General features: G+C 37.0%; 2 protein-coding genes across 2 annotated transcripts in view; one reads left to right on the forward strand and one right to left on the reverse strand.

Annotated features, from left to right (window-relative positions):
• Positions 1 to 16,725, reverse strand: part of LOC134218345 (uncharacterized) — a 132,008-nt gene that overhangs the window by 64,566 nt on the left and 50,717 nt on the right. The window lies entirely within an intron of this gene.
• Positions 4,932 to 5,357, forward strand: LOC134210526 (uncharacterized). Its single transcript, XM_062686564.1, has one exon. The coding sequence runs from the start codon at positions 4,932 to 4,934 to the stop codon at positions 5,355 to 5,357; it is 426 nt and encodes a 141-aa protein (XP_062542548.1).

A 16,725-nucleotide genomic window follows, 5' to 3' on the forward strand; every position in this document is an offset into this window, starting at 1 on the left:
ACAACAGCCAAAATTATCCGGAGAATAAGTTTTATCCCAGGCAGGTCTGAGTAGAAGATTTAATGTCACTAGTGTTTGTTTTTTTCTCATGCAACCCATCCGGTCCGATGAGTAAATTATCAGAAAAATTTTATTGCCATTAATACAAAGCGATAAACAAACAAGCAAACGAAGGCGATGGCGACCCAAAGGCATCATTGTTATGATTTCTCGTTTCGTTATGATTTATTATTTTTAATTAATCAAAAAATAAAAACCATCCAAAAGGAAACAAAATCAGCTTGAATGTCGATAATTTTCAGTTACGGGAAAAACGAAAGCTTGAGACGCCAGTGATACAAGCGCCTGGGAATTTGTATTTTATGATCTCGTCATGTTAAACATCTATCGTTCTACAGTAGACTAACTCATCGTGTGGTTGCGATTCCGAGTGAGATTATGACCCAACGATTAAACACTTCTCGGGCGTTTCCACCGTTTTCAATTTTATATTCACAGGAAAAAGGTTTATTTGGCCGATGATTTATTTGTGTCCGAGAGAAGTGTGGAAGTCTTCCATATGAAATATTGTGTCTCCGCTAGTAGACATTATTCCTACGACTATAAAACAAATAAATCCAAGCTCGAATGTCTCATAATCCAAATCAAAAGGCACACACTAATAGAATCGTATATTTTTAACGAGATTTTCCTCTCGGGTTTGCATGTGTTTTAATATTTTAGCAGTGAGCCTCGAGACATCTGCGCCAAATACAGATCAGAATGAGGCACTTATTAAAGTCAGCTTATGATGATGGCAAGACCAGCACCAGCGAGAAAGACGTAAAGAAATAATTAGTCAACCAATTTAGTTTTAGATGAGCTTATTATTGCTCTGACGGCCGTGTCTCATACTTGACGATCTATTAGCCTTGTGAGTGTCGTTTCTGCAGAAGGTAATTATAATCCGGAGGCAGCAGACCATATACGTTTGGAATGTACCGCAATGCAGACGTACTCATATTTCTTTTGCCTCTTCGTGACATTACATTCCTTCTGGGTTTGAGCTGGCACCTTAACTGCATTGCGTATCAATATCATCAATGCACTACTTAGAACAAAGGCACTAGGATGTCGATACATTGAAATGGGTATTCTTCATCGCAACACATCAACCGGTTGAGCTAAAGGAAACCTAATCACTTTGTTTGAAGGTTGTTAAAATTTGATTATTTTCGAAACAACTGCCGCCGCTATTTGACTTGTATGGGATTCATGTTGCCTTACGATTATAGAATTGTATCTTTCGTCGAGTACTGCATTTGTGCATCAATTGTTGCAATATAAATAGTTTCTTTACAATGTTACAAATAAGTTTTGTATTGAATACATTGTTGTTATAATGCATTCGATTACATCTCGTTTTTCTTTAATGGTTTTACATATCAACTGAAACTTTATTCGCTTTTGAATATGCGCATATGCGAATATGCCGCATAATACCCGATATGGAGCAGAAATAAATGTGTTTCCTGTTTAGTTTTTATGTCAAAAAGACAAACTTCCAGATGCATATAATGACAGATCAGCGCCTCGGTTTCTAAATTAAACATAAGAAACATGTTGATAAACTTTTCGTAAGCTTAAAATGCTTTTGAAAGCCTAATTTTTGAAACATATATTTCATTATAAACTGTCCGTAACATAATTTATTTACGGAAATTAATCATAATAGCTTTAAACCATTTAAGATTTTTTTACGAGTTCTGGAATATATTATTGTTTATTAATGTATAGTCTGCCCATGATTTCATAGTTGACTCATTGCGCCCTTACAAGAGTAATTTACCCGCTGCAACATCGATACGTTGCTGGTTCCAAACCTCATTGAAGTGCTTAAGGGTTGAAATGTTTTATATTTGCGATGATTGTCTCCAAATTATTCGAAATATATGCGAATGTGCAATGGATGTTACGTCACCTAAAAATGTCTATAATATGCCTTGGAAATGCAATGATTGTGTTGAAAATCGTAGAGAATTTATTCACCTGAGAATTCAGTAGAGAGAGAGTTCTTTAGAAAATCCGAAAGGACCTCTGTAAGCCCATAAAATTTCCAGAAAGTAATTTGTTTTATACAAATGGTTATAAGCAGAATGTTTCAGACCAGCGATAAAACGGCCTATCTTTCCATACCAACGAAATGGGTGCTTTAATGACCATTATGAAACTCATCTGAGTTGCATTATGGCACTCATTTGGGTGCTATAATGAAAAACCAACATCAAAACCCTGATTCAATTCAATTTCAAATTCAAAACCCTAACCCTGATGAAATCCACCTAGCGGTGATGGTGCCTTTCTCGTGCATTATTACAAATAGTATTTTGGTCATTACTTTTGAGCCCATAGTCCGATTTGGCCAATAGGAAACAATTGTAGAGTATTCTAAGTTAACGGTGTCTATATATGTAGCTGCTACGCACCCCCACGTTGGGCAAGTGATCAGTTTAATCAGATGCTGGATACGTTAGTAGTGGAGCTTACCGCTGATGACTTCAATGCCTGGGCGTTAGAGTAGGGCAGCCACTAACCAAAGAAGTTGGAAGCACTTGCTAGGCTAAACGTAGATCTGGTTGACGAAGGATCGACGAGTACCTACCGGAGAGATGGCAGAGAGTCCATCATTGATTTTACCTTTTGCAGTCCTGCATTAACAAGGAACATAAACTGGAGAGTCTGCGAAGGCTATACACATAGCGATCATCAGGCGGTCCGATACTGCGTCGGAGAGTAAGTAGCGATGCAAGCACGTGAGTGTGGTACCAAAGAGCTTAGGTGGAAGACAGAAACCTTCAACAAGGAGGTGCTATCAGAGGCAATTAGATTTGAGCGCAACCTGGTAAACCTGAGTCCAGACGAGCTGGTTGCAGCATTGACTCGATCCTGCCATGCAACCATGCCGAGAAAAGTACAGCCACGACATGTCCGCCGTCCAGTCTACTGGTGGAATGGAACGATCGCCGAACTCCGTCGCAACTGTCTTCGAGCAAGGAGGAGAATGCAGAGAGCCTGATACAATGTCGAAAGAGAAGAGCTTAGACCTGTGTTCAGCGCAGCAAGAGCTGCTTTCAAAAAGGAAATTAGGCTCAGCAAGGCAGCCTGCATGCAAGAGCTTTGCCGTAACGCAGATGCTAACCCATGGGGGGATGCATACAGGGTCGCTATGCCAAAGATTAGAAGTCCATCGATACCGCCAGAGAGGTGCACAGAAAAGCTTAGGACAATTATCGAAGGTCTGTTTCCACACCTCGAGCCAACGGTTTTGCCACCCACACCAGTACGAATGAAGCCCTGCTTACGAATCAGGAACTCATCACTGCTGCGAAAAGCCTAAAAGCAAACAAAGCTCCTGGACTAGATGGTATCCCCAACCTGGTCTTGAAAGCAGCGATCCAGGCAAACCCGGATATGTTCCGTAGCACGTTGCAGAAGTGCATCGATGAAGGAAACTTTCCCGATTGCTGGAAGCGGCAAAAACTAATATTGCTGTCGAAGACGGGTAAGCCACCCGGAGTCCCATCGTCCTACAGACCTATTTGTCTGCTAGACACGGTCGGAAAACTCCTGGAGAAGGTCATCCTCAACAGATTAGCTATCTACACAGAAGGCGATAACGGATTATCGAGCAAGCAGTTTGGGTTCCGAAAGAGCAGATCCACAGTTGACGCTATCCGGGAAGTCGTAGATGCAGCTGAAGCAGCCAAGAAGCAAAAGAGGAGAGGTAACCGCTACTGCGCTGTGGTTACCTTAGACGTAAAAAATGCGTTCAACAGTGCGAGTTGGGAAGCAATAGATAACTCTCTACACATGATGAGAGTTCCGGGATACCTTTACAGAATTCTAAAGAGCTATTTCGAGAACCGGACACTAGTTTACTGGGACCGACGTTGTGGAATGCTATGTACGACGGGTTATTGCAGCTTAGACTACTACTCTTGGTACTCTTGGTAATCGGAGAAACAGTAGATGAGGTGGAAGTACGTGCCATGGAGGCCATAGGAATAGTGTAGAACTGGATATGCGGAAAAAAAGCTGGCATTAGCCCACCATAAAACCGAAGTGATGATAATCAGCAACCGAAACGTAGTTCAGCAGACTACAATCACGGTCGGGGAGGTCACCATCGAGTCGAAGCGAGAAGTAAAGCATCTGGGGGTGATGATCGATGACCAGCTCAACTTCAACAACCACGTCGATTACGCCTGCGATAAGGCAGCAAAAGCCACCACAGCATTGATCAGAGGAATGGCGAATAGCTTTGCGATTAGTAGCAGAAAGAGGAGACTCCTAGCCAGCGTTTCTACTTCTATACTCAGATACGGTGCCCCCGTTTGGGCGGCAGGAGCAATCACGAAGAGGAACCTGACACGGATCAACAGCATACCCAAGTAACCAAAAGTTCCTTTAAGAGTACGTTTTTCGCTTAAGCAGCTCTGTCAAGCTGATTAAGCGAAAAACGTACTCTTAAATGAACTTTTGGTTACTTGGGAAAGCTATGTCCATTTAGAATCCGGAATAATAAAATCATTTGTATCTCGTACAAGGGTAATTCACTGTACTTTACGGAAAAAATATTGATACAAATTATTTCTTCTTGTTTCTAGTGAAAATCGCACCTTCTTTTTTATTCCTCTTATCAAAAGTTGCACACCTCCGGAGTCAACCTCCTTGGCACATTTTTTCCACATTTTGGTCATCTGTACGCACTCAGTCAACCTCCTTGGCATATTTTTTCCACATTTTGGTCATCGCGAGCACTTTTTAAACTTGGATTCCGTCAGGAGTGACCTTAATTGTACCTTGACAGATACGTATTTCGACCTCAACAGTAAGGCCGTCTTCAGTGTCTCGTACTTGACTCGATGGATGCGGTCTGCGTCATAGTAGGCATGACTCCCATCAAAATTTTATTGGAGGAAGATTGTGCCTGCTATGGACTTCGTGGGACGATGGGAGCACGCAAGATTGCGAGAGTCGATTCGATGCGAAAGTGGCAGCAGGATTGGGACAGTAGTTCGAAAGGAAGGTGGACCTATCGGCTCATTTCAAACCTGCAGTCGTGGGAGCACAGAAAACAAGGAGAAGTCAACTTCTTCCTGACACAGTTCCTGTCAGGCCATGAATGCTTCAGGAAGTATTTGCATAGAGTCGCAGAGTCTCCACTTTGTCCGGCCTGTCCGAACTGTGAAGAAACACCGGGGCACGTGATATTCAGGGCAGAACGGAGTTGGATCTCAACGGTCAGCACTTGTAGCATAAATCCCGACAACATCGTTCAGGAAATGTGCGAAGATGAGATACGTGGAACGTGTTGAACAGAGCAGTAACGCAGATCATGCTGTCGTTGCAGCGAAAATGGCGTGAAGACGTGGGCTTCGAAAATGGCGTGAAGATGTGGGCTTCGTGGCCGTGCGGTTAGCGACATCAATCGTTTAGACGCATGTGCTGTGAAGACTGGGTTCGATTCCCGCCCCGGTAAGGAGAAAACTTTTCGTGTTGTGTGGATGTCCTGTCCGTTGTCTCATGCTAGATGTTAAGTGTTCAGTCTGTGCGACCTCTTTTAAAGACCAGAGGGCACTGAACAGTGAGCGAAGGTGATGAGTAGTAGCCGGTCGTGGGAAAACGACCGGTTTGGAGTCGTCGGGGCGCTAGTGAACCGGAAGCCATCCTTCAACCGGAATCACTGGACCGACCTTGGCATTCAATCGGTACGCCTTATGATCGAGGTAATCGTATTGGAAGAGCCGTACCGTAACTAAGTGTGAGCAATTATACGAGCGCTAAAAGCAAAACGTGTCGTAGTGTAAATACGCAGTCATACCGTCATACTGTCATCAGTAATGATGAGGAGAATGCAACTAGCAATGCTTGCTAGAGGATGGACAAGTGAAGTGCATGAGCACAGCCCCTCTCCGAAGTATCCAGTAAGTCCCGGAGGGAACAGGGCATTAGAAGAGAGGGTAACTCAAGTAACCTTCTGTTGCGGTGGGTTTAGTGGGTCCGGCGGGCTGGCCTTCTGCCTACCGCGTCAACCCCACTCCCTGAGTGATAATTTCAGGTGTCTGTAAGCAGATTTGCCTTCATCCCTCTATAAAAAACACACACACAGACATCACCCCAATTCGTCGTACTGAGTCGATCGGTATATAACACTTTGGGTCTCCGGGTCTTCTATAAAAAGTTTGTTTTGGAGGGATCATATAGCCTTTACGTATTCTTAGTATACGAGAAAGGCAAAAACTAGTTACATGACTACATTTTACTGAATTAGCTCGGGTACTGGTTCAAATAGTTCCAATAGCGTCGCGTAATAAATTAAATAGTTTGATTGCCATGACATCAGAATTTTCCAAAAGCAAGTTCATCTATCGCTTCAAGGCTTGTTAAGCTATGCAATGTGGTAGGATAACATGAACTATGTTTGTTCTTTTTGCAGCAACATTATTTGCTGATAAGAATGATCATGTTAAGTAAATCAGTTTGTACCGTTTTGCTACAGATTTATTATATCTCGGCAAGCCTCGTTGAATAAACGTGCAACTCGTGCTGAAAAAATAATCTTTTTGCAACTAGTTGCACAAACTACTATTATATTACATCTATGACCATCGCAAAGTATCGTAATTGTTGTTGCTAAATGTGAAGTCCAAGTAAAGTAACCAAATTGGAAACATTTTCTCGATACAAATTGTGAATTTAAAACGCAGTAAGCTTCTTATTGATGCATGACAATGGAAAAATAAGACCAATGGAATATGGAAATTCAAGTGTCCAAAATGTGTACATTTGTAGGACTTCTCAGAAAGTTACAATTTTGGGACATTAATCAACAATTGATGCTCATTTCAAATTATTATTCCATAAATAATACTTACATCCATGGTATAGTGTGATTTCCGTTGGTTTCAAGCTTGCCCTTAGATTGAAACAAATCGTTATTCGTAAGCACTTTCTCTAAGGGTCCAATATTGACATTTACGTTAAATATGTCATTTTGCCAGAATGTCGGACAACAGTCCGGTAAAAATGCTTCTCGGCATCATGCCGACGGGAACAAGGCGAGGTGCACAGCGAGCAAGGTCGATCGATCAAGTGGAGGACGACTTGTGGACGACTTTGTTTATATGAGAATTTACATGAAAAAAAATGTTCAAGTTTTCCTACAAATGTCAAATTGTCATGAATTCAAATATATAACTCCATCCTTCGTTTTCGTGATATATATAAACGAAACCTGTGAAAAATTAATTTATTTTGAGTTCATTTGGCATTGCTAAGTTGTGGGCAATTTCACCATTTTAGTCATGTATCTCTGTAAATAAATCCGTTTAATCGACTCAAAACTAATAAGGTTACCGCAAGTCTTGGTTATATATAGATTCTAAAAACGAAGGTTGAGGTTGTATATTTGAATTCATGAATATTTGACATTTGTAGGATACTTTGAACAATTTTTTAGTATTTTTTTTTTTCATATAAATTCCCATATAAATTGCCTCCGCGCCACCTCTAAATCACCTCGGAATTGCCTGAAATTTTGCCAGGACTCCTAAATCATCAAAAAGAAAGTAATGAATATATGAGAGTTAGAATTTTCGAACATTTTTTAAATTTAAACTACCCTAATGTACACAAATCCGGCCAATGAAATTTTGAACGACCATTCTTTCGAAAATCATTGAGTTAATCGCAAGGCAAAACAGTAGATCAAATTTCTTTTAAGCTTTATGTTTTCGCTACTCAATATAATTCTGCTACAAAAAGATATCCCTGTTTCGACCTTACAGTCGAAGAACTTTTATCTGAACAGATATAAATAGAGCTGTTGATTAAGAAAGAACAGAGCTTACCCCTTTTGAAAAATGTTTGAATTATTTGAAGTGGAATTAATTTAAATTATGATTAGAACTTAGGTGAAGTTCACGTAGAATCTCATCCATATTCAAAATATCTTAAATTTCTCTTCTAAATCCCTGGAATTCATGAGCCTTCCATTTATAACTTTAATAATCCTTTCTGGATCTCTAAATGGATCTTAAAATTCCAACACACCTTTTCAAAATTATAAAACTAAAAAATCTTTGTTACAATGGCAGCAAAATCTACAAAGCATTCGAATTTAGTGAAAATATTAGGACAAAACTTTCTCACTCACAACGGAGATTGCATTAAAGAAATATTTTTAAAATCGTCACAAAGTTCACACATTTTATTCCATTTTAATTTTTGGCGATTTTCCGAAATACATATCAAGATAAATTAAGAGTTGGTATCATATATCCTTATAAGAATTGTCAGAGAAATCTTTTGTGTCTGCCTGGTGTTCAATTAGAGTGTTATATTTTTGGATAACAAAAACTATTTTAGATTTAGAAACCACTTCGTATCAGAAAATATTTCTCCTTCAGCACAATTCAGATCGATTTGGTTGCTTCTCGAGGCTAACAATCTCTTTGATTTTTGCAGAGAAATCACTCATCTATTCAGAAAACCATAGTTTTCAAAATACAGGCATTTTTATTTTATAACATTTTTTAAGACGCTTCCTAACGCTTCCTAACGTGAGCAACAACAGAAAACCCATGTTATTCTGGAATTCAATATTTTTTTATAACTCATAAAAATGCTTTACGATTCCAAATTTTTGTTCATCGGTAGTGGAGGTAGCACCAATAATAGTGGAGAAAGGGCAAAACATACTTTTGCATATAAACGATAAAGACGGATCCATAAAAAACTGGAAAACGATCCATAAATAACATCTGAATGTTCCTTAAAATGCTACCATAAATCCATACAATAGTTAATGAGATTCCATAAAGAATATTTTTTCGATCCATAACTAAGCTAAAGTTTAGCAATTAATTGGGAAATATGTTCCATTAACATGGTCAAGAAAAACAATACAATTCTTGCTATTTTCCTATGAAAATATGACAAATGATCCATAAATCTTTGGAAAATGATCCATAAAACTATTTTTGATCCATAAAACTTCAAATTTGCGCAATTTTGAAACGTGATGACGATCCATAATTTCAGTTATATGATCCATAATTTTAATCATATGATCCATAATTCTGGCCATTTGATCGATAACTTTGTTCAAATGATCCATAGTTTTGGGGATATGATCCATAAATTTTGATAAATGATCCATAGATTTTATAAAATATGTGGATCAATTAATATAGTTTCATTGGCCTTCTTTCCGAGCATTATGGATCACATTATCAAAATTATGGATCATATGACCAAAATTATGGATCATATGGCTGAAATTATGGATCATCATCAGGATATTAATTGCTCAAATTTGAAATTTTATGGATCAATATTTAGTTTTTATGGATCATTTTTCAAAGTTTTATGGATCATAAAAATATTCTTTATGGAATCTCTCGAACTATTTTATGGATTTATGGTAGCGTTTTATGGAACATTCAGATGTTATTTATGGATCGTTTTTCATTTTTTTATGGATGGTTTTTCCACATTGAACGGTGCAAAGTAAGGGCTGCCAGGGGCAAAACATACTTTTGCATATAAACGATAAAGACGGATCCATAAAAAACTGGAAAACGATCCATAAATAACATCTGAATGTTCCTTAAAATGCTACCATAAATCCATATTATAGTTGATGAGATTCCATAAAGAATATTTTTTCGATCCATAACTAAGTTAAAGTTTAGCAATTATTTAGCAATTGAACGGTGCAAAGTAAGGGCTGCCTGGAGAAAGTGGGGTTAAAATGCGATTTTTTATAATTCTGCACTGGGAATCTGCAATGGGGTCTACTAATACCTCCACTATTGGTACCGTTACCCTACTTGAGTATCTCAAACTATTTTCAAATGTTATTCTCAGGATTCCCATTCATATTGGAAATGGAAGAATAGTTATATTGATTATGGCGAAATTTCGTGGAATTTATTTCACATCTGGAGAGTTTCAAAAAATCAAGCTGAATTCGAAAACTTCATGCCTTAAGTAATCATGGAAATACTTGAAAAATTTCAGAAATACACTCAAACTCAAATCGAATTCCATTTCTAGACAATGCGAAAAGGATTCTTCAATCTTAGATTTAGTTATATGAAGAAGGCAAGTTAACACAAACACAGCGTTTTGAAGCAACCACAGCATTAGTGGAAATCCAGGACGTATGAGCGATAAACTTAGTAAAACAATTTTTATTTTAACCCTTCATGTGCGCAGTCCCTTACATCAACTTAGAAAGATACATCCCTCCAGCTGGGGTCACGCCACCCCCCTCCCTCCATTTTCTTGCCTAGACCTAGTGAATATGTGTTCTAAATTTATTCATGGAGTTTAGAGATTGGATCATACAAATATGCAAACATTGAGTTGCTGTTAATATTTTAATTTTGGCTAAAAAATATTAGTTTTGATTTCGTGATTTTCTTTTAAGCTCTATGTACATGATGTGATATTATATTGGAATGTAATTTATTGGCATGTAATACTTAAATATCAAACCGCCATTTATCCTGCATTTTCTAACAAAACATCATCAGCTCACATTCTACCAAAGGCTCGAAAATAGAAAACCAATTAAAAGCGCAAGAACCGATTCACATTCCTTTCTTTATTTTTGTATCAAACACGCATGAATTTAATTTGTCATTCGAAATAACACGATCTAAGTATAATCATTTTACTGTAGTCGGGCGGATACAGAATATGTGGATTTCTTAATTTTTGTTTTTGAATCTGATTTCTCAGCCAAATGTTAAAGCTGCATTGATACGTAAATTTTCATCAGAAACTTTGTGCAACACGAATACATAGTTGCAGTTGCATTACCCATATCAAAGATGTGGAATAATAATTATCTGTTTTATGGTGATTCCAATGCTTTCTATCAATCTCCTCATGTGATCTCATAATCGATTGGATACCAAAACGATATTTTATTCGGGTCCTGTATTTTTTTCCTCCCGACTATAGTAAAGTGACTGCAGGTCTGAGTGCATCCAATTCACACTTTTATTTTTCACCGTTTCCAATATGCGTTTTTTCTTCTTATCCGCTAGTAGCTCGACTTGCTGCGTGTGCGGTTATATTTTTAAGAATATATTTTTTCGTGATCAATTGAACAGTGATTGTCGCCGGTCCTCGTTTGTCTTTGGTGTTGTTTATTCTCTTTTAATATTATTTTCTTCAGATTTCCTTCTCGCACTATACGATGCATGCGATGGTGCGCTTCATTGCACTCCCAAGAATAAACCACACAATGCTCGACGAGGCGGCATTTTTGTTAATAATAGCAATGGGAATAGCATAAAAAGGCCATTATAGAAGTAGCCTACACACTTACTTTTTTTCGTTCGATCTTCGAACATTTGAAACCAGTAGCATCATAGATCGTTCAAAAAGGAGTGTATGCTCCGCTTTTGTTGCTACCGTCAAATGGGGTAACTTGTTACGGTAATGAACAATTCAATAAATTTGGTCGAACATTTTAGAAGTTCTCTCAGATGGATATTCGATGTTGTTTATGCATATTGATGTGATCAAATCACTATGCTGGTATTTAAAATAACAATAATTTTTTTTCTAGATCCATGGAAATTGACCCATTTCAATTTTCATTTGACAGTTTGTGAAAAGTCGATTTTTGTTATCAATCTTTATAATTATTCTTTTTATTATTATTTGTAATCAATGGTTATAATTATTGTTTTTATTATTTCTAAGTAAGAAACTTTTGTTTCAATAATTTCCATTACAACAGTGAACTGATTTCATTTCAGACTTGAAAACTTTTCGAAAAAAAAATCATCCATAATTGCATAGCCATTGCAATGCTGCAGAATACATCATTTACCCTGATATTAATATTTATAAGCTATTAATGTGCACTTTGATGTGATGGAAATTATTTTGGTTTAATTAATTGTTTTACTGGTGTCCAGTGGCGCCGGGAGTGGGTGGGACAAGTAGGACATGTCCTACGCACGAATTTTCCTGGGTGGGACAGTCAAAGCATTGTCCTACCCATGATTATTGGTAGAAAAAATGAAGTCATTAGCTGGCAAAAATCTGTGTGTTATTAAAAGGTGATTTCAAATTTAATCAGAGTATTTAAAATAATCATAGAGTTTTCTTAGATCCTAAAGGAATAGACTACTGATTATTTTTTAGGACTTTGTGCACTTTATAATATCAAAAGCGTTCAAGATGTCTAAAGCAAGGATCTTTTCGATCATCTTGTAATTTGGGTTCAATGATTTAGTAGTTTATCAATATTTTGGAATTCAGCATCTGTAATGATTTTTATTGACAATCTACTGAATGATCGAACCTAGATTACTAAATGATCAGAAATATCCTTGGTCTAAAAGTTTTCCAGTGGTGAAAAAAGGTGTTGAAATCAGCAAATTGGATTAATTAAAAATTTTGAAAAAATTGATAGATGAAGTGCGTTTAAATGAATTATTGGAAACCCAAGCAAAAAGGTTTCCTACAAACCTTGAAAGATTCATTGAAATCTGAGGAACCACAAACATCACAAAGTCCACTTGAAATCTGGTCCGTAGGAAATTTTGAGCTCTCAAAAGATTCTTTGACAATCATGCGATTTCTTAAAAGTTTGCTTTAGATCGCTAGATCCATAACCAATAATAAGCAATAATTGATTGAAACCATTGAAGATTTATATAAATTTCTGTGATCCATGACTTCTGCTGGAAGCTTGTAAAAATGTTCGATAATTGAGAATTCAAATCTTAGTTATCCTTAAGGTCACTCCTGACGGAATCCAGGTTTCAAAGTGCTCGCGTTTTCGGGGGCACACCACTCGATACGGAAGAAACGCACAACTGTCATTTTTATTTTTTCACGCATGCAAAGCTAAATCAACAAAAATGACAGTTGTGCACTGCCTCCGTATCGAGTGGTGTGCCCCCGAAAACGCGAGCACTTTGAAACTTGGATTCCGTCAGGAGTGACCTTAAGCAATCTTGGAAAAGCAACATTTTAATGTGTGGAAATCTTCTAAATTGTCGATATCAAAATTGGATTTGTTTTTCATTTTTAAAATTGAATCAACATATAAACAAAATCATGGCCCTCCTTAGCCGTGCGGTAAGACGCGCAATAACATTTAAGAGCAGCTTTAATGTTCTAAGTTATACATGGTGCCGAGGATCTTTTTTTTTCAAATATAAGGCATAAATAATTTTGAAAGGAAAACAGGAAATTGATAATTATAGCAGTGGTTGCCATTATAATAGCAAATTATTTACCAAGGAACTTCATGCTTTTAAATCGGTCGCAGAAAACTTCCACGTGACAGTAAAAGAGTCTAGTGGCACGCAGGGCTGATCTGCTCTGCTGGATTGACTCATCGCTTCAATTTTCAGCTATTTTCAGTTAACCAAATAACTATTTAAAATGTTGTTATCATTAAAGACGACGCGACGGTCACAATAATTCTGAAGCTATGAAGATTTGATAGCATTGACTGCTTTAATACTTTCTTGGACCACTTTAGGCATTTTAAATCATTACCGCCTGAAAATTGTTAAATGGTTTATTGGGACAGCCTCTAGGAAAAACATATTTAATTTCCTTGGGAAATTTCCTAAAAAACTCATCAAGGTGTTATCTTAGAAATTCATCCAGAAATTCCAACGGAAAATGCTTTTAAGAATTTTTTTTTGTAAATATTCCAACGAGTTCTTTCAAAATTCCTCTTTATTTTTCAAGCTCTTTCGAAATTCTTTGAAAATTTTCCTAGAAAATACTTCAGAATTTTCTTTCAGAAACCATTTTGAAATACTTTTAGAAATTCTTTCAGAAATTTCTTCGGAAATTAGTTCTGGAATACTTCCGGAAAGTCCTATTTTAATTCTTTCGGAAATTATATTCTTCCGATTTTGCAGTATTTTATTTTAAATTCTCTCTAGAAATTACTTGGTTTTCTTTCACAGTTAAATTCCATTGGAAATTCTCCCAGGAATTCCTTAAAATATTTCCTTCGGAGGATTTTTTCAAAGGCTACTTTAGAAATTCCTACGGGAATATTTTTAGGCATTCCTTTGGAAATTCCAGCAAAATTTCCAGCAGGCATTGCTTCGGAATTGTTTTTAATATTGTCTTTGAGAATTCGTTTAGAAATTATTTCTAGAGAAATTTCTGTAGGAAATTATAAATTAATTTCCGAAGGGATTTGGTATTAAATTAACTTTGGTAACCTGAAGGAATTTTAGTAAAATTTTATACTGTATTTCTGTAGAAATATCTGATGGAATTCCAAAAGGAAAATCCATAAGGAAATTTTAGAAGAATACCTGAAGGAGAGGGGCCATCCTTAGCCGTGCGGTAAGATGCGCGGCTACAAAGCAAGATCATGCTGAGGGTGGCTGGGTTCGATTCCCGGTCCAGTCTAGGAAATTTTCGGCTCGGAAATTTTCTCGACTTTGCTGGGCATAAAAGTGTCATCGTGTTAGCCTCATGATATACAAATGCAAAAATGGTAACTTGCCTAAGAAACCTCAAGTTAATAATTGTGGAAGTGCTTAATGAACACGAGCTGCGAAGCGGTTCCAGTTCCAGTGAGGGATGTAATGCCAATAAAAAGAAGAAGACCTGAAGGAGAAATTTCCAAAAGAATTTCTGGAGGAATTTATCAAGAAATCGCTGGAGACACTTACTGAATTATTCCTAGACGATTTTTTTTTTGAAATTCATCGAGATATTCTAAAAAGTAGGCTTGCAGAGGAATTTCCAAAGAATAATCTAAAGGAACTTTTAAAATAAATTCTAGGGAATTCTCTAAGCAATACGCATTGGAATTCTTGTGAAATTTATTTGAAAAATCATCCAATTGCGTATTATTATATTTAATTTGTTGGACCTCATGCCTCATAGAGCCCCAGTTTGACTTCGCCTAAGCCCACCAGAAACAAATTCTATCCTTCTACTGCGCTTGAAAGAGATAGAAAACTCAACGGGATGCTTCTTCTTCAGTTATAAGGCGTGTTGTTTGACAACTTGTCTGTAGCTCATTGCTCTATGGAACAGGCCCTATTTATTCTTGCATTAAGACGAGTATATTTGACTCTTTATTTGAAATTAAGAAGAAACGATATGAATACAACACGTTCATCTTCTCTCTTGCCTGATTGCTCATCGATTTCCCTGATAATTCTCTGATTTCTCCAGGTTGAAAATAATACCACAGACAAACAGACATAACACATTGAACATTCACTCATCAAATTCATCGTCGTTTAAACACTAACGACATCTGTTGATTTCAATTAGTTGGGCAAATCGCGAACCAGATGGCGGTAGTGAGCAAACGTCAAACTCGAGCAAATCCCATGCGCGCGCCACTATTGATCGATTGGCCAACTAATGAATATTTGAATTGACCAGTAAATCAGTGAACGATGGAAATTTTACGAGTGTTATGTCTGTTTGTCTGTGATAATACCCTGATAATTCCAGGTTTTTTTAAGGTAGTCGCCACCCTGTTTCCTTACTTTACAAAACAACTCAAATATTTTTCCCTCGAAGAAGACACAATCCTCGTGTCGAAACGTCGGGTAACTAAAAAACTCGTTGTAATAATTGCAAGACTGAGTAGCCGTTCAATAAATATAAACTTTACAAAATAGTGGAATAAAATGGAATAGTACAAACAAACGTCTTATGACAAGTAGAGTGGGGCAAGAGTACGCACTTAGTTTTCAATCGATAATGTAGCCCTTATGAAGCTAGCTTCTGCATATCATATCAATGTCGACGATTCGTATACTCTTCGTATATGTTACCCAGTGGCAAACATTTTGAAATTATTGTAATTTGCTTAAGTAGATCCCTTATTGCAAGACATGTTTAAAACGCACTCTTACCCCATCGGTGGGGTAAGAGTGTGCATCGGGTGGGGTAAGAGTACGCATTTTTCCAATCATGTATTTTAAGTATATATTAACAAAAATAAGAGTAAATAACATTTAATTGATAGAAAAAATATTTTAAGCTGTTTTTTAGTGGAATGTATTTAATCGTCGACCACAACTGTGTGGTCGAAATACGTATCTGCAAAGATATCGAAATCATTGGTGGAATTAAATGGAGTTACTTAACTCGTCTTAGACGATTGATTTAATTGATGTTTATTGAAAGTATATTATAGAATGTTTAAAGATTACGTAACTCTGAAAGGGGGAGGGGTCCTAGAAATATGAACTTTCATACGAAAAAACTTTGTTTTTTATTATATACAAAAAAAAACTACAGAGGTAAAAATATACGAGGTTTCCCGTAGCTTGAAGAAAGGAATTTTCTTTAAAGAAAGATCACTAATTACGTTACGGAAAATTTGACCATTTCATCACCCCTCCCCGCTATCTTACACTTTTTGTATGAATCCTCTAAAAATTCTATGAATCGTTATACACAACCCTCCCAGCTCAGCGTTGCGTAATTTATGGATGTTTCTTTTGATTAAATGAAATTATCATTTAGAATAAATTGTGTTTTCGGACTATGTTGAGGTGTAAAACAATAATAACCAAGTCTAAAACCAAGTCCTTTCTAAAACCAAATTACTTATCTTCAAAGGGAGAAGTGATAATTTTCGATTTCTGTCCCTTTTTTCTTTGTTGTTGACCTTTACCTTTACGTGGAACTAGTCTTATTTCG

Source organism: Armigeres subalbatus, chromosome 2 (assembly GCF_024139115.2).
Source record: "Armigeres subalbatus isolate Guangzhou_Male chromosome 2, GZ_Asu_2, whole genome shotgun sequence".
Taxonomy (NCBI): domain Eukaryota; kingdom Metazoa; phylum Arthropoda; class Insecta; order Diptera; family Culicidae; genus Armigeres; species Armigeres subalbatus.

Coding starts and splice junctions, on each gene's coding strand:
- LOC134210526 (XM_062686564.1), top strand. CDS start 4,932: ATGACTCCCATCAAAATTTTATTGGAGGAAGATTGTGCCTGCTATGGA.